General features: G+C 35.1%; 1 protein-coding gene across 1 annotated transcript in view; it reads left to right on the top strand.

Annotated features, from left to right (window-relative positions):
• LOC146004343 (uncharacterized) overlaps positions 1-20403 on the top strand; it is a 76981-nt gene that overhangs the window by 48620 nt on the left and 7958 nt on the right. Inside the window, exon 2 of the mRNA XM_083143130.1 lies at positions 13977-14215. Within this exon, the coding sequence (XP_082999256.1) occupies positions 13993-14215 (223 nt within the window). The 5' untranslated portion in view covers positions 13977-13992. The remainder of the gene's footprint in view (positions 1-13976; positions 14216-20403) is intronic.

Genomic DNA, 20403 nt, shown 5'->3' on the forward strand with positions numbered 1-20403 from the left:
TAAAAATCTGAGGTTTGCCTCCTCTTCTCCCGCTATTTTAGTGAAATGGCACAAACCTTAGTATTCTCTTCAAAGAATGGTCGTTTCCAAAGAGATTGAAACATATTTCAAGTTCCTGGGTGCCATACAAATTGAATAATGAGCCAAAATGTGAAACTCTGTTCGGAAATGTGGCATGGATATGTTGCGGAGAGGGGGGAGGTTGGTCATCAAATGAATTTCCCAGGCTTGCTCCAGACCTGTGTCAGAGTTTCCACCCAAACATAAGAGTATGAACGTCCAAAAAGCACATTCATTTCCTAATGAGCACCATTATACCATATGGTATCATCAGGCCAGTACGACCTTACTCTGATGATAACATATGGTATCATTGGGGGAGTAAAGGTTAAGCCTCTAAATATTACGTGCAAAATGCATTGAATTATCATTTTTTCTTGTCCATATGGGAGTAGTAAGGGGACTTGTCACGTAGTAAAGCATTTTGTTGGGCAAACTGAAGGAACATGGAAACAAATAGGTTCCATTGATACATACGATTTTTGTTGAATATCGCCACCTGACAAAGTATCTCACTACAACATGCGACAGAAATTGCATGGACTGCAAATATGCTGCTAGAATTTTATTACTCTTCTGGCTCACTTCACCTTATTTAATGTAGCAGTGCTTATGTAGGTCTTCTTTCATCATCCTGACGTATTACTGGTTTCGCACAAGTTAACATACGTTTACAGTGACATTCCACTATTCTTAGATATCAAGAAGAATTCAACCAAACGGGATATATATTAAATACTATCAGGAAAAAGTGAAACATAAACTGCATTGGTGAACGTTATAAAAATTGGCAAGAGCATGCTCCCAAACTCAAATTTACTGTAACACTAGTATTGCATTGAAATTAACACCACTCTGTGTCCTGTCTGTTTAAACTCGTGAGAGATGGTCATTAATCTCTCACAGGGCAAGGTTAATATCCAATATTATGAATCAAAATACTAATAATAAATACGTAAATATTTTAATATCATATTTACTCGATTCATTCAGTCATAAAAGCAAATCACTTTCTTCAAGGATTGACTTTTCTCTACCAGCCCTGCTAAAGTTTCAGTTTCCATCTACTGATTTATATGAGGGGTGGCCAGAAAGTAATTTCCAATTAGTAGGGACATTGATTTTTCGCAAACGCCAAAACCGTGAAAAATGGTAATTGCTGCGAAGTTATGTTTAGGAATGTGCAGTGATGTCTGGACACATTTTTCACCCCTTCGAAATATCGAAATAATGCGAATTTGGCATAAAATGCTAATTGTTGGCATTTTTAACGATTTTTTTAAAAGACATGTCCTAAAAAAATTAAAAATTCCATGAAATCCAACATTCTTGTTTTTTCTAGGCCATGTTTATGTACATAGAACATGCAAGTTTTCCAACATTTTACTCAAGAGTAAATTGTAGAGTTATACGTACATGGAATAATTCTGATAGACACATTAAATCATGTATTTCCCACAATTTTTTCAACTTCTATCAAAACCATTTGCATCACAGAGCAAAGTGGTAGGGTTCTAACAGGAGATCGAGTGCATATCTACCGTCACAAGGGAGCCACATCTTCGTATTTGTCACAGAAGATGTGTTTTGAATTACCAAGCTAAGTGTGCACCATCGGCATTTGTCAAGCGAGTAATAATGGAGCTCGGTCGTTAGGGCATCTGACTAATATGCGAGAGACCCGGGGTCGATCCCCTGCGGGGGAGAACCGGGATGTTTTCCACCTATTCAAACTGCTCCGGCGCCAGCATAATATGAAGCTGGTACCTTGAGGAAACTTTGAGGGATAAAGGTATCCAGGAGTGTGGTGCTGATCACATCACTAGCCACCTTCAGCCGTGATCAAGAAAGTGTGGAACCCTAACTCCACACCCCTATACACCTTCATGGAAAAGTGCAGGGGAGCACTTTACTTTTACCTCCTCAAAAACCAGTTCCAACATATCAAACTGTCACGAAAATACGTAGACCACGTGACCTACAATTTAAAATAATAGTTTAAAAGCACAATGGAGTATTACATTTCGGTATATTTGGCAGATAAATGTTCTAAAACAAAAACGCGAATTTTGGGAAACATAACACTAACAAGTCAAAAAAAGATAATGCCAATTTTTGGTGCTATAATATATCGGTATCTGTCACGTGAGATTGATTGATTAAAATTTTTTTGTTGCGTCGCCACTTATGGTCATTATGCACCCTTCAGTATATACGGGGGAAATTCCATTATCTAAAATCCTTACCTTAAAATTTAAAAAAAGGGGTATGTAAAATAACTCTCCCAAGACAAATTTCAACATATCAAACTCTCATGAAGATGTGTAGGCCATGTGAAACAGTAGTTTAAAAACACCGTCAAGGTATAATTTCAGATATTTGCCAGAAAATGCGCTAAAATGAAAATGTGAATTTGGGAAAAATAACACCATATAGTAAAAACTAAAAAATAAGAAAATACACCAATTTAGAAAAAAACTACAAAATATTAAGGTCCCTACCGATTAGGCATAAATAAAACAAGAATATCAGTAGTAATTTATTGCATTAGTAACAGTGAGTCCTAACTTAATTTTCGGCATAATCACCACCGTTCTTCTGGCATTTGTCGTAGCATGTCACTAAATTTTGTATGCCCATGGTATATGTGTCTGACAAACAAAGACTGGAACTATCTCTACCGCAGTGTAGCTGTCAAATTCTTGCCCTGCCAGAAACCTCTTCAGTTAAACCATGAGATGAAAGTCGGTACATTAAAGGGCAGGGCTGTACTGGGAGTGGTCCAAGATCTCTCACCTGAAGTGATGCAAAGGGCCTGTGTTGTGTTGTATGGGGTTGTGCACATTCGATTGGCCTTCCGTGAATTGTCTGCAACATCGTCTGACCATACTATCGTTCACGACGTCCGGTCTGCACACCTCACACAATTGCTGGTGGCTCTGTGCCAAATTCCGAGCGTGCAATGTAGGTTACATCGCAGTCTGTGGGAGACTGTATGAGAGCTGCAATCTTTAACCTAGAACTCTCCTAAAACGGCTGCATTACGACTATTACCATTTACAGCTAAATGCCACTTCTTCCTGCCTGCATGTGTGTGCGTCTCTCTCCGACCACTAGTGTTGCGTATAGGCACCATTGTAGCTTTTTTCAGGATTCCCCTCGTATATGAACTTTCAGAAGCTTGTATTATTAGTGTTCTAATGTGTGGTTAGCTAAATCAGGTACCTATACAATGCAATTCTATAAATTCCTTGCGTTAAATTTCTAATACCTACATAACCTTTTCGTCAGCATTAATGGTATAACTGCATGTTGTCAATTTCACAGTACTGCACTTGGATATACTGTACTGAAGCAGAAATCCCATTGATAATGTAAGGAAATATGACACTTTATTTTGTTCGATTCAATTGTTTCACTTATATGAAAGAGTTAAGTTGTTTGCTTTACAGAGAAGAGAGAAGTAGCTTTATGCATCGAAAATTGAGTCCACACTCATGGTTCTTGCAAGCAGAGGGTTACAAACCTCAGTGGAAATATCAACATATAATCCCGAGAATGTATAAGGAGACTGATAAATTACAAATTGTATTTCTTAATCATTCACTCTTCACTCTTATCTCATTTAGTCCTAACTTTAAAAATAATCAAGTATTTTATTTTAAACTTACTGCGTACAACAAAATTCCGTAATCCTTCCCTAGCTTGTGAATTGTAATAATTTTCCAAATTCACTATTTTGCAGTTTGAATTCAAATCATAGAGAACAGAGAAATTAAGTCAATTTCATAGAAAATAATATTGGTACTTAACATATCCATACCTGGATCTGTATGAGTTTATTATTTCCATTTGCAAAAACATCGCTTTAGTTTAATTTGTAATTGTCAGGGAAAAATGTAAATTTTGTCCTGGAAAACCTGGAAAAGTCAGGGAATTTCATTTTTGCTTGTTTGTAGCCACCCTGTTTATGTAAAATTTATAATCTGATTTTAAATTCGGGTAAGTTTCCTACTTTATGGAAGATAAGTAAAGTTTGTCCCATATTAAAATCTTGTAACCCTAGTGACATCACAAATTATAGACCGATTTCATTAATATCTGTACCTGCTAAAATATTCGAACAAATACTCTACAATAAAATATTTTTCCATGTTAAACTCTATTTATCTTCTTGTCAACATGGATTTATACCGAGAAGATCTACTGTAACTAATCTCGTTACCTTTACTCAATATATCGCTGAGGCAGTTAATCAAAATCAAGCAGTAGATGTAATTTACACTGACTTTGCAAAAGCGTTTGATAAGCTAAATCACCGCATCCTTTTACAAAAATTGGTACAGTTCGGTTTCTCGGATGATTTAGTTGCTTTATTTCAGTCTTACATATTGAATAGAGAGCAGTATGTTCTTTATAATGCTTGTTCATCGAGTACATATATTAGTCATTCGGGTGTTCCACAGGGATCCAATCTTGGTCCCTTATTGTTCTTATTATATATTAATGACTTACCTTCTGTTGTTAATTACTCAAAGTGTCTCTTATACGCAGATGATTTAAAACTCTACAAGAATATTGTAAAATTTAAGGATCTTACAGAATTACTGTCCGATTTGAGTGAATGCCATCAATGGTGTATAAGAAATAAGCTCTATTTTAATGTTGCTAAATGCTTTTCCATAACATTTACAAGAATTTCATCTCCATTTTTATTTAATTATACTATTGGTAATGTGGGTCTTCAGAGAGTCAATATAATTAAAGATTTAGGAATAATTCTGGATTCTAAACTCAGTTACAAGAACCATGTTGATAAACTAGTAGTTAATGGTTTCAAAACTCTGGGATTTATATTTAGAAACACAAAGGAAATGCAGTGTAGTAAAGCATTAACAGTTGTGTATAATGCTCTGGTGAGGAGTAAATTGGAATACGCTAATGTAATCTGGAGTCCTTACTTCCAATTATATATTGATAAACTCGAACGAATCCAGAATAAATTTTTAAGATATCTGTTCTTTAAAAAATACAAAAAATCGTCTTATGTGTTAAGAGTACCTTATAATATGCTACTAACTGAGTTTGAATTTTCCTCTTTGAAAACTAGATCTGATATTGCAAAGCATATTTTATTATATAAAGTTGTTAATGGTCTAACCGAAACAGAAGAAGTTTTGCAAAGATTAAACTTCTGTACTAAACCTCAATCATTAAGATTGCGTCAACCGTTTATATGCACTTTTTCCAAAAATTTGGTCCATCAGAATTCTGTGGTCATTAGTATGTGTAGACTACATAATAATATTGTTAAGGATAAAATTGATGTAGATTTTGCATTCCCTTACGCAAAGTACATATCAGTAATAAAGGGCTGCTATTCAAGACAAAGTTAAGATGTAACGATAAATGGTATTTAATTTTCTTATTTTTATGTTGTGTATTGTATGTATTGAATTGCACTTAACGTTATGGATTTGTATATTATCTTTTATGTTTATGTTTATATGTTCGATAATCTGAAAAATATCAAAATGAGAGTTGGGTGTTTATCTCTTTTGCTTAGTGCGGGTTTTAATATGGAGTTTCGTTATACTGTTTGAAGTCTGAAGCTTCAGCTTCATGTATATTGGTACTATAGTATTATTCTAATTTTATAATTTTTATTTTGTTGTATTAGTTGTATTATGTTTGTCGGTGGGTATATTGTATTGTATTTGTATTGTATTTTTTATCTTTTTATTTTCTTTTTTTCTTTTTTTGTGTTGCATAATGTGAGTATTGTTGTAATATCCCATTGTAATTGGAGCATTGCTCTGTTATGGGATTGCTTATAAATAAATAAATAAATAAATAAACATGGTGGATATCATAATCAAAACCTTGCAGTTTTAAACACCATCTATTTAAACGTGGATTTAAAGTTCTTGCTGACTCCAGCCAAGAAAGAGATTTATGATCTGTGAACAAATTAATTTTAGTTCCGGCTACATAAATATAAAATTTCTCAAAAGCAAAAATAATTGCTAAACATTCGATTTCATGTGTACTGTAAGATAACTCATTACCACGAAGAACTCTACTTGCATATTGAATAATCCTGGGATTATCTTCTGGTGTGTCTCCATTTTGCCATAGAACACCTCCAATACCTTTCTTTGAACCATCTACATTTATGTTAAAAGGTTTAGAAAAATTAGGCTGTGCTAAAGCTTCTGGAGATATAACCAAATCACGTAACCTTTCAAAAGCTTCTACATGCACTTCCTTCCACTTCCAGAGAATATTCGACTTCAGAAGTTCATAAAGTGGATGGGCAACTTCTGCAAATTTATTCACGAATTTTCTTCTCCAGTTAACTAAACCCAAGAATTTTCGAAGTGACCTTTTGTTATTTGGTGTTGGAAAATTTATTATAGCAGAATTCTTGTTACTATCTACCTTAATTTCATTTCCAGAAACAATATGTCCAAGAAAAGCAATTTCTTTAGAAGCAAATTTGCACTTTGAAAACTTGATGGACATATTAACATCTTTCAATTTTTGCAGAACAGCTTCCAGGTGTGTTAAATGCTCCTGCCAAGTTTTACTAAAGATCAAGAGATCGTCTAAATAGCAAACAACAAAGTTGTTGAATTCTCTCGTGAAAATTTTGTTCATCCTGTCTTGAAAAATAGACACAGCAGATCGTATGCCGAAGGGAAGATATCGAAATAAATATTGTTTACCACGATATGAGAAAGCAGTATAAAGATGTGATTCTGGAGTTCATGGGATCTGGAAATAGCCACACGATAAATCAATAGAAGAGAAATATTTTGATCCCAAAAATCGTTGTAACATTTCATGAATTGGTTCAACTCTAACTTGAGGACTGGTGACATGCTTATTCAAATTTCTAAAATCTACTACTGGTCTCCATAAACCACCTTGTTTTGGCACAATGTGTAGAGGATTTAAATATGGGGAAGATTCTTGATATATGATACCCCAACTTTCCCATTTGGCGAGTTCTTCTTCTAAATTCTTTCTCCTAGAAATTGGTATAGGATAAGGTGCCGTAGCAATAGGTACGTTACTGTCTAACTGTATCTTATATGGTTCTACCTTGGCATGTCTTGGTTTGTCAGAAAATTGTTCGTGATAATTCCATAAGAGTGAAAATAAATCACGTTTCTGTGAATCACCGATATCTTCAATTGCAAATACTTTCTCGTGAATATCCCTCTGAGAAGGCATATAATTTGCTTCAATATCTAACATATGTACATATTTTAACATCCTACATGACTGAAATTCATTCTCAGTTATGTCAGTATCATGCTTCACACCAAATACAAGCTTGTCAGATTCAACACTTATCGTACTAGAATCCTTATTATCTAATGTTGTACAAACTTGCTTTCCTGATGAAGTTATTAAACTTATATTCTGATTCCTAAAATCCACAATTGCTTTGTACTTTCGTAAGAAAGGAACACCTAAAATAATGTCTGCATTAAGTTCTTTTAAAATGAAAAATTCCATTCGAAAGTATTCGCAGTCAATCTGAATATTTATCGTCTTACAACCGACAATTTTGCAGTTTTTATTTCCAGCAAATCCACATAATCTAATGTCATCCACCTTGTCCAACGTAAGATTACCAATACATGATGATATCTTACACCAAACCTCATAATTCATAACATTTGCTTGGCTACCACAATCTATTATACAAATGATAAAACTTTGTTTAAATTGATGGTCAATTCAGTGTATGGCAAAACAATAGAAAATGTCAGAAAACATATTGATGTTAAAATAATTACTGACCCCAGCCGGAGCAAAAAATTGATTGCAAAGCCCAACTTCAATTACAGAAGAATTTATGATGAGAATATGGCACTTTTCAACATGAAAAAAACAAAGATCAAGTTTGATAAGCCTATTTATGTAGGGGCTGTGGTATTGGAATTGGCCAAATTACACATGTTAAAATTGTTTTATAATGTGTTGAAGCCTTTTTATAAGGATCGTGTAAAACTGATGTACATGGACACAGATAGTTTTGTTCTTGATATTCAAACAGAAGATGTTTATCAAGATATAGCACAGCCTGAATTGTTTAAATATTTTGATACCACTGAACATTCAAAAATTAAACACCACAACAAAAAGGTGCCTGGCAAGTTAAAAGATGAGACACTTGGTGATGTTATTGTGGCATTTGCTGGGTTAAGGGCCAAGATGTACAGTTTTGAAACATGTAGTGGTGCTGTTGCCAAAAAGGCCAAGGGCATTGGCAGAGTAACTGTTGAAAAAGAGCTCCAATTTGAAGATTACAAAAATTGCCTCATATTATGTAGCACAATCAGAACATCAGAATCCAGAATTCAGAGTGTGGATCACTTGTTGACTACAAATGTTGTAAGAAAAGTGGCTCTGGACCCACATGATGATAAGAGATGCATTTTGTCATGTGGCAGACATACTTTAAAATGGGGTCATTTTGATTTGAAAAGTGGCAAACAATGCCCAATTACAGAGCATGATTTGAAATAAATAAACATGCCTATGAACTTATTTGGCTTCAAAAAACAGGCTATTATGGACCTGCCAACACCACAACCCTCTTCTGATATAATATCTAAACTAAGTGCTTTGTTAATTATTCATCTGAACAGCATACTTACAGATGTTGATGATGAAACAGGTAAAACATTGTACATATTTAACAATAATTTAAATCATTACCAATTACCTGTAGGTGGTCAATTGCAATTTATTACAACCCCTGAGGGTAATGTCAAGATTTCAATAGGGAGAAATATTTATAGAATTAAGCACTCAAACATGATTTCTGGCACTGTATATACTGTTTCTGCTGGTGACTGCTTATATATTGAGGTCCCTGGATCCTATGACAAGCTTATACCTTTTTTATAGAATTAAGAATTAGATATTCAATAATAAATAACCACTAAAACAAAAATGTCTAATGATATATTTGGCCATACAAGACATGAAGATCACAGTGATGAGATTCTGATGCTTGATGTCAGAGTCAAGAAATTAAGAAGTGATTTACAAGCTTTACAAACCACACTCAATGCCAGTCTTCAACTAGAAATTACAAATTTACAATCACAATGCATGGACCCTCTTCTTAAAATTGACTCAGAACTCAAATTATTGCTTCAGAAATATACTGATTTGGCCACATTGGATAATTTTCAAAGTTTAGAAGAAGCTGTAGCAGCTCTTCAAGCCAAATTTAAGACCCACCCCACCAACTCTGAGCAATTGAAACAGCAATTGGAAGAGCAGATTAATAATGTCCAGACACAGCTCCAAACAATTGTCAAAAGCATAAAATCACAAGTGTTTCAAAAATGTTCATACTTAATAATATTCTAATTAAGATAACTTTTTTTTCGACAACCACCTAATTCCTTTACTGATGAATGTAATTTCTGACCAATTAAATTAGCGGCTACTGATACATTAGTACTTTGAAAGGGGAACTGGTTAATTTAAACGTTAACAGTCCTTACAAAAAATATAAGAAATTGTTCCGAGAATCATTTCCAGATGCACGGCTCTGTAGAAACAAAGCATAAATTCCAGCCACGTTCTGGAGAATATGCATGTAAGGATCAGAATTCGAAATCAAAACTTCGATGTTTACCACTTCCCTTTTTCTAAACTTAGGTTTCAGGTCCAGAACATGCTCGGAAAGCCCAGTCTTCGGTGATTGTTCATTTATATCGTTGCCATGCTCGTTCCAGTGAGTTCCCATGCTTCTTCCGGTTTGTCCTATATATGCTTTACTACATGAACAAGTTTTTTGATTGTTGTTGCTTTTTACTGTGGACCCCTGGCAAGGGGTTATTTCCCACCCTGTATTTGTCTTGTGTAGTATCGGTGGTGTGTATGTATGTGTCTTGTGTTGTAGTTGTGCTGTCTAGTATGTTTGTGTAGTAGTTGTGCTGTCTAGTATGTTTGTGTAGTAGTTGTGCTGTCTAGTAGGTTTGTTTTGCGTAGTAGTTGTGCAGTCTAATTTGTTTGTGTTTGTCTTGTGTAGTAGTTGTGGTATGTTTGTGTTTATATTGTGTTATAGTTGTGAAGTGTTTGTGTGTGTCTTGTGTAGTAGTTGTGCTGTCTAATGTGTTTGTGTTTGTTTTGTGTAGTAGTTCCTCCATTCATATTGGGGGTTAGGCGTAGAGCTGACAACTCTGCACTGTAAAAAGCCATGTCAAGAATCAGCAATATAAGGCCATGGATGTTCCCAAGGTAAAATATTCCGGAGGTAAAATAGTCCCCCGTTCGGATCTCCGGGTGGGGACTACTTTGGGAGGTCCCTGGACTAAGGATAAGATCTACGTTAGGAATAAGAAAAATATTAAATTAGGCACCTGGAATGTTCTGAGCCTTTACCGGCCTGGGGCATTTCAGTGTACAGTTAATGAGATAGTCAAGTATAAATTAGATGTAGTAGCTGTCCAGGAAGTTAGGTGGCCAGGAGAAGGGAATTGTAAAACTAAAAATTATACTTTTTTCTATGGTGGTACTGAAAATCATAATTTTGGAACAGGCTTTTTCATAAATAATAGAATTATCTCGGCTCTTAAAACAATAGAATTTATTAATGATAGGATATCATATGCAGTTTTACAGGGTAGGTGGTGTAAAATTATTTTAATAAACATACATGCACCAACGGAAGATAAAGATGATAATACTAAAGATGATTTTTATACAGAGTTAGAACAGGTCTTTGATAAATTTTCTCAGTATGATATGAAAATTCTGTTAGGTGACTGTAATGCACAGATTGGGAAAGAAGAGACATTTAAACCCACGATTGGTAAAGAAAGTCTTCATGAATTAAGTAATGATAATGGTATAAGATTGATTACTTTTGCAACCTCAAAGAATTTAATTGTGAAAAGTACCACTTTTAAACATAAAGATATCCATAAATATACCTGGTCTTCTCCAGATGGTAAAACTCATAATCAGATAGATCATATTCTCATTGATAAGAGAAGGCATACTAGTATAATTGACGTTCGTACACATAGAGGTGCTGACTGTGCCAGTGACCATTATTTAGTAATTGCTAAATTAAGAGAAAGACTCTCAGTGATAAATCATAAGCAACAAAATCTAAAAGTTCTAAAATTTGATACAGGAAAGTTTACTGATGAAAGAATTAAGAAAGATTACCAAATTAAACTGTCAAATAGATTTGATGTTTTGCAGGATTTAAATGATGATGAAAATATAAATGAAACAGACGTAAATAAGAATTGGGAGCACATACGTAATGCAATAGAATCAGCAGCTAAAGAAAGTATAGGATACCATAAACCGAGAAAAAGTAAGCCATGGTTTGATAATGAATGTCATAATCTAATAGAAATAAGAAATCAGGCTAGACTTAGGTGGTTAAATAACTCTGATGATACAAATCTAAAAAATTATAATAGAATAAAGCAAGAAGTTAACCGCACGTTTAGAAGTAAAAAAAGAGATTACTTGAAAAGCAAAATTAACGAAATTGAAACAAACAGCAAAAATAAAAATATCAGAGATTTATATAAAGGTGTAAATGAGTTTAGAAAGGGGTGGCAACCTAAATTAAACTTGATAAAAGATAAAGACGGTGATTTTCTAGCTGACCCAAGCGATATTCTAAATAGATGGAAGAACTACTTTAATGACCTTTTAAATGTCCATGTAGGAGATAAATCAGAAGTAAATGAAGTACACACAGCAGAACCTTTAGTCCCAGAACCTAACTTGACTGAAGTTAAAGATGCTATTAAAAGGCTAAAGAATAACAAAGCACCTGGCATTGATTTAATACCAGCTGAGTTAATTAAATATGGTGGAAATTCATTAATTTGTCAAATTCATAAATTAATTTGTTTAATATGGAATAAAGAAGAAATCCCTCAACAGTGGAAAGAATCCATAATTGTTCCTGTGTTTAAAAAAGGTGATAAAATGAACTGCAATAATTACCGTGGAATTTCTCTACTCTCAACAACATATAAAATATTATCTAACATTCTTTTAACAAGACTAACCCCATATGCTAATGAAATTATAGGTGATTATCAATGTGGATTTAAACGCAACAGATCAACTACAGATCAAATTTTTCACATCAGACAGACACTTGAAAAAAAGTGGGAATATAATCAAAATGTCCATCAGCTATTCATTGATTTCAAAAAAGCATATGATTCGGTCAAAAGAGATAAATTATATAATATATTAGTAGAGTTTGGAATACCTAAGAAGCTTGTTAGTATGATAAAAATATGCACCAGTGAAACAGAAAGTAAAATTCGTGTGGGTATTAATATGTCTGACAAATTTACAATTCATGATGGGTTAAAACAAGGAGATGCATTATCTCCATTGCTCTTTAATTTTGCCTTAGAATATGCTGTTAGGAAGGTAAAAGAAACTAAAGAAGGACTAAAATTAAATGGTGTGACTCAGTTGTTAGCATATGCAGATGATGTAGACTTACTGGGGGATGATGTGAATACAATTAAGAATAATGCTAAAATATTTTTCAAAACTGCTAAAGAGATAGGTTTGGAACTTAACAAAGAGAAAACTAAATATATGCTTACAGGCCGAAACCAAGTGTTAGGTAATAATCAAAATCTAATTATTGATAACAACTCGTTTGAAACAGTTTCCAAATTCAAATACTTAGGAGTAATATTAACAAATGAAAATTATATTAAAGAGGAAATAAAAAGTAGGCTTAATTCAGGAAATGCATGTTACTTCTCTCTTCATAAACTTTTGTCTTCTCGTTTAATATCTAAGAATCTAAAAGTTAAAATATACAAAACCGTAATTTTGCCTGTAGTATTATATGGGTGTGAAACTTGGTCCCTTACATTGAAAGAGGAACATAAATTGAGAGTATTTGAAAATAGGATCCTTAGGAAAATATTTGGACCTAAAAGGGATGAGGAGACAGGTGAGTGGAGAAGGTTACATAATTTAGAACTACATAATTTGTATTCATGTCCAGACATTATTAGAATAATTAAATCAAGAAGACTTAGGTGGGCAGGCCATGTGGCACGAATGGGAGAGGAAAGAGGAGTTTACAGGATTCTTGTTGGGAAACCTGATGGTAAGAGACCAGTAGGAAGGCCAAGACGAAGATGGAGGGACAACGTCGAGATGGACCTAAGGGAAATCGGTAGGGATGGAAAAGAGTATATAGATCTTGCTCAAGATAGGGAAAGATGGAAGGCCTGTGTTGCTGCAGCCATGAACCTTCGGGTTTAAGAAGGCTAGAGAGTTAGTTAGTTAGTTAATTCGAAAGAAAGAAATAAAAATGTATAAGGTGCAAAGTATAAAAGTTGAAAACTTAAAGATTTGTCATAACCAAACATGAAGACTTGATTGTTCCGATGTACTAAAAATTATGATGTAAATGAATGAACGCCAATAAGAAATTAGAAAGATGTTAATGTACTAACCTTTATGAATGTAACTCATGGCGGAATGTTTAAACTTTATACTTTTTAATGTACAAATATTTGTTAACAGTTTGTGTTGAAAGCAATATTTCCTTACATAGTTGAACGTACTGTGTCCATTAATTTCATGAGCCCCTCTCATACCCATATATCTGCGAAAGCAGTTTTTCAATATTTATTATTGTTTACGAAATATTTGGGGTGGTACTTTTAGGTGCCGCACCCGGTATATATATATATATATACTTGATATTTATGACTCGCAACAACTTGTTAGTAGCAATGCCCTGTTAGTGGAACAAGAAATTATCTTCTTTAATTTTTATGGTGCTTCAAAATTTTGGAAAATTATATAAAATAACATTTTTGTTGACACATTATTAAATAATAACGAACAATTATTTTGCACAGGTTACTACTTGTAGTTATGGCATACAGGGATCTTCAATATGAAACTGACTTTACAGAGAGGATGGCATACTGGGATCTTCCATATGAAACTGACTTTACAGAGAGGATGGCAACCGTGTATCTGTGTAAGCGGCCTGTTCGAAGCTCATTTTCGGGTAGCATAAATGTGAACATGGAAGCACTATGGCACTGGTCCTTAGTTTGCAAGTTTGAAGGTGGTGGCTGGAGAACCGCAGAAGGTTAGTTTCAGTGGGTATACTATATTGATAATATCCTCCCCTCCCCAAAGCAATAATAATAACAAAAAACACTGCAGGGATATTTCCTTGTCCTTCCCCCTTGAATTATTGGAAAAAAATCCCACATAAATATTTACTGTCTTGAAGACAAAACATCAGAAGTTGAAGCACCAGAACATGTATTTATGGACTTACGGAAAATAGCATGTACTCCAAAACAGTACGTTTTTCACATAAAGACTGAAATTTTGAGTTTTTATGAAAATTATGGTGTCATTTAATCATGCACTGTTACCTTGAATTACTGTCTCATTTTATATAATGAGAAACAATGTTTTTTATTGAGAGGGTCTAACCTATTTACATGCAACTTCCTTGTTGAATATTTTTTGCACAGAGAGTTGTTAAATCTAGCTGCCTAACAACAAACTCAAGAGAAAAAAGTGGATAAAAAATTAAGTATTTTCTGCCTCCTTCCTGGACATCAATGAATGAGGAAAAACCCTTGTGTATGCCAAGAATGTCAAAATAATGCATAAAATGTAGGGGAAGTTTGGTGTACAACATTTTCAGTTTAGTGTATGAAACCATTTGTTGCAACCACATCCAAAATTTATAGGCTTTCCAATGCACATAGGGCATCTCCAATGGCATAGTGGTAATTAAGTGTAATTAAGGGGTGTGGTTCGATAGCCAGTGGATCCCACTGTAAATTGTAGGTCCAGTCTGGATTAGCCTATCTGTGCATAAAGTGGACCTAAACCAAAAATTCCATTCAATTACATTTCCAAAGCACAAAGCAGTCTCTACATATGCAATGTTAGGGGTCCTGTGATCCAGCTTTCTTTAAAAAATAATACTGCAATAAAAATAATAGTCATGCACCATGGCCATGACATCTAGAGTGTAAGTTTTGAGTATGTAAGGATGCATGCAGGTTTGGATATATTATTATGCCTACTTTTTGAAGACTCAAATGTCCTTTTTCACCAAGTTTAACAGACCCAAGAATATTTTTTAAATTTTTATTTAGTCCACTTTTTCGGCTTCGCTGAGGTTGCAAATTAACAACATGGTCATGATAGGCTAATCGGAACTGGACCTACAATTTAAATTTGGATCCAAAACTGTGCAATATGCCCAAAAAGGAGATCGAGCCTAAGACCGCTTCTTCACTTTACTTCAGTTTATTGTGGCAATGGGAGGAATTCAACGACATGCAATAATGACCATCTATTCCAGTCCTGGACCCCTATCTTTTGCAGAATTATACTATAATATCTAGAACATCAAAGTCAACTTGGTTTCTGTTTATAGTATGACATATTGTTTGATTTTCAGGGAGGTGGGGTACCCTACTGAAATTCACCCCTTTCAACTGTAACCACTGGATCCGCCAGTATTTCGTGAGGCCTAATTTCAAGATAAGAAAATAGAAGAAAGAATAAATAACACTGAATTCAAGTTTTCTCCAGAAAAACACACTTTTTAAGTTTCTACTCCTTGAATTAAAGTGATTTTGGTACATAATTTTATTACCCTTAGCTACCTACCCCTTTCTTAGAAACACCAGATCGTGCCTACACCTTTTGAAAGATTTACAAAACAGTTTTTTTCCCTTTGAAATTAACTCTTCACATCTTTGGTGTACAAGTGATGAATAACAAAGCATCTAATTTTATTGTATTGGTTATATTATAGATTTCGTTTAATAGTAAACTTATAAAACAATCAGGAAGTCAGACAGTTGAAAATACAGGGTAATAAAAAAAGAATAACACTATATGGGAAGTAGAAAATTAGCTTAAAGGAGCAAACTTTGCTGCAATCTGCAATGATATGAATTTATTCGTGTTTAGGGTGTTATACAGTATGTTTAGTGTGTGACAGGCTAATATATGCAGTCTTATTTAATAAAAGAAGTAAATGTAGATGGTAAGTAGTACATTTTCTATTTCCCATGTAGTATTAACATTTTTTTTTGGATCACCCTGTAGAAGTTATTTTTTGAATGCTGACACCTCATAGTAATAACATTTTTGTTTCAGATTAAGTTTAAAGTTATTACCTGCATAAAGTATGTCTTGCTTGTACCTTGATTTATATAAAATTTCGTAGGTAGAAATTCCAGTGAAAAAAAAATGCAGGTTCAACCAGAACTTCAACCTGGGTCCCTGACATACTGCCCATTGCTCTACTTATTCAGCTATTGAGCCAACCTAGTTTTGCCAGATTTTTGTGCTGCTGCTGTCTTACCTTTGTGGAATTGTAGTTCACAGGGTGGCGACAGATCTGGAAAACCGGGAAACGTCAGGGAATTTGAGAGGTCAAAAAAAGTCCGGGAAATGTCAGGGAATTTGCCTTTATTGACTTTCTTTTTAATAGACGATGGAATGAATGTGCGAGGCGTTTGCTTTGAAAGATGTCATTATGTAACGCTGCATGGGAACAGGAAATCTTGTTGCTAAATCTCGGCCTCAACTTTTAGGTCCCTTTTATGCTCAACACAACCACAGCGCCAGAACAGAAACCAGTGATGGGTGGAGGGGAGGGAGAGAGAAATTTCCGGAGGGGCAGACCAAATTTGATAAGCCTCTAAATGTCACGTGGAAAATGCATTGAATTATTGTTATTTTTGTTATCTGTATGGAAGTAGTAAGGAGGCAGAACAGTCAACAGATGGAGGTGGTGGGGATGGGCATTATCACTGTGGCACTGTCCGATAGTTGTTGAACGTTGTACCTAGTCTTACCATAAATACTGTCCCAAAGTTGTAAATAAATAGACACAAAATGGTGAGAGATATTGTAATATCAGAATAACATGAGATGCATGGATGCATTATGAACCAAAATCACAAATAATTATTCGAAATGGCCACCTTTAGCACTGACACACTTCTGAAGTCTTTGTGGCCACGCATCAATTGAATTACGCAACACATTGAATGGAAAATGAGCAACTGCCTTCAGAAGAGACCGACCGCTTTAAACTTTCAATATTGGGATGTCTCTTCTTCCAAGCCATCTCCTGAAGCTTGGACCACAATTTGTAGTCCAAAGGGTATAGGTCCGGACTTGCAGAAGGGCAATCTGAAGTGGAAATGAAGTCTGGAACATTTGCTATGAGGGCACGCTCCATTTCTGTGAAAAAGGGGTAAAAACATCAGCCAAAGTGTACCAGCAGACAGTGCTTGAGACACTATGCAAGAATCTTACCGACACCATCTTCCATGGAGAGAACTGGAGCTTCCAGCAGGACTCAGCCCCAGCACACAAAGCACGCACCACCCAGCAGTGGTTGGAGGCAAATGTTCCTGACTTCATTTCCACGTCAGATTGGCCCTCTGCCAGTCCAGACTTAAACCCTTCTGACTACAAATTGTGGTCCAAGCTTCAGGAGATGGCTTGCAAGAAGAGACATCCCAATATTGACAGTTAAAGCGGTCTCCTCAGAAGGCAGCTGCGGAGTTTCCACTTGATGTGTTGCGTAATTCCATTGATGAGTGGCCACGAAGACTTCAGAAGTGTGTCAGTGCTGAAGGTGGCCATTTCGAATAATTATTTGTGATTTTGTTTCATAATGCATCCATGCATCTCATGTTATTCTGATATTACAATATCTCTCACCATTTTGTGTCTATTTACTTACAACTTTGGGACAGTATTTATGGTAAGACTAGGTACAGTGGCATTTTGTCGGACATTCTGAAGGAACATGGAAACAAAAAGGGTGCTATGCAACCTTGTAATTTGTTGAATGTCATGGTACATGTCGGATGAACATGTATGCTCCATTGATGCATACAATTTTTTTCGGATATCGCCGTCCGACTAATGTTGAACTTTGACAAAATGTTCGCTACAACGTGCGACAAAAATTGCATGCATGCCATTCTTATGAAATTAATTTTTATTGGATGTCTTCGGACTGCAACATTTGAGAAATATTCCATCCATTAACAGAGTCGTGTACATCCGAGTTTGTCTTGTGGGGTACAACATTTCATTGAACAAACTTTTTGGCTCCTTATATGCATGCGATTTTTGTCGAACACAGCAGTTCGATACTTGTCATTCTGCGACATCTGACAAAAATCACACGCATTGTGCTCTCATGAATCCGACATTTCTTGGATGTTCCAGTATGACATTTTTTGTCGGATTCAACATCCAACAAAAATAGAGCCCTAGTCTGCTAAACCACTGCAAATATGCTGCTGGAATTTTATTACTCTTCTGGCTCACTTAATCTTATTCAATGTAGAAAAGTGTACAAAGGTTTTCTTTCATCATCCAGGCGTAATACTGGTTTTGCGCAGGTTAACATTAGTTTACAATGACATGGAACTATAATTCCATGTCAAGAAGATTACAACAAATCGGGATATATATATGTTGAATAATGTCACGAAAAAGGAAAACAGAAATCTGCATTGGTAAACGTCATATAAATTTGACAAGTGCATGATGCTCCCAACCTCAAATTTTCTGCAACACTCGTATTGCAATTCACACCACCCCCCACCCCCTCCGGTCCTGTCTGTTTAAAATCGTGGAATGTCCAATGTTATGAAATAACATTATAATAATAAATACGAAAATATTTAATATCATAATTACTGGAATCATTCAATCCTAAAAGCATATCACTTTCTTCAGTAATTGACATTTCTCTGCCAGACCTGCTAAATTTTCACTTTTCATCTACTGATTTATACAAGGGGTGTTGAGAAAGTAAGTTCCAATTAGTAGGGACCTTGATTTTCACAAACGTGATAATAGTGAAAAATGTGCAAAGTAGTGTTTATGAATGTGCAGTGATGTGTGGACACACTTTTCACCCGTTCGAAATAGTGAAATAAAGAGAATTTGGCATAAAATGTGAATTGTTGGCAGTTTTCGCAAATTTTAAAAATGTACTTAAACAACGAAAAATGACTCGAAATCCAACTTTCTTGTCTTTTTTAGGCTTAAAGAAACAAAATGTGCCATATTTGTGTATGTAGAACACACAAGTTTTCCAACATTTTATCGAAGAGAAAATGATAATGCATGTTGTAGGTACTTGAAATAATATTGACAGCCACATTCAATCAAATATTTCCCAGGATTTTCTCAACTTCTATCAGAACAGTTTGCACCACAGGGCAAAGTGGCAGGGTACACACAGAAGCCACATCATCAGTATTTGTCGCGCAAGAAGTGTTTGAATCACCGAGCTAAGTGGTGCGATTTTGGTGAAGATCGAGTGCTCATCTACCACAACAGGGGAGTCGTAACATTGGCATTTGTCGAGCGAGAAATAATGAAAAATAACTTCTTAAAAAATCGGTTTCAACATATCAAACTGTCACGAAAATACATGCACCACATGACCTACAATTTAAAACAGTAGTTTAAAAACACCATGAAGGTATAATTTAATTTATATTTGCCACAAAATGTGCTAAAATGAACCAGTGTGGAAGAAAAATAACAAAAGATCAAGGTCCTTACCGATTAGGCATAAATAAAACAAGAATATCAGTAGAAATTAAAAGCATTAGTTACAGTGACCCCTAATCTAATTTTCAGCATAATCATGTAAAAGAGCTTGCATGTACTCAGCTGTATGGGGTCGTACGCATTGGATTGACCTTCATCGTCTGATCTGTACTATCGCTCATGATGTCTGGTCTCGGTCTGTACACCTCAAGGTACATAGTGTACACCTCACACGATTGCTGGTGGCTCTATGCCGGATTCTGAGCGTGCAAAAATCTGATTCCCACACATACCTCGCAGTCGGTGGGAGACTGTATGAGAGCTGCCATCTTTAACCTAGAACTGTCCTAAAACACATAAAACGGCTGTGTTTTACTGCACCAGATTACAGCCACATGGCACTTCTTCCAGCCTACATATGCATGTTGCACTCCGACCACTAGCGCCGCATACAGGTACAATTGGAACTTTTTTCTGGATGCCCCTCGTACATAAACTTTCGGAAGCATGTTATCATCAGCGTGTTCTTGTTTTAATATTTGATTAGCCAAATCAGGCACCTTTACAATGCAGTAGATTCCCCTTTCATAAATGGCTTGCATTTAATTTTTAATTTATATACAGATTGATTGGTAATTCAACCTATTCCTGGAAAGGGGTAATACTAGAGCACATTTGCAACAAATTTGACCCTATGCACCG

This window comes from Lepisma saccharinum, chromosome 21 (assembly GCF_977018435.1).
Source record: "Lepisma saccharinum chromosome 21, izLepSacc3.1, whole genome shotgun sequence".
Classification (NCBI taxonomy): domain Eukaryota; kingdom Metazoa; phylum Arthropoda; class Insecta; order Zygentoma; family Lepismatidae; genus Lepisma; species Lepisma saccharinum.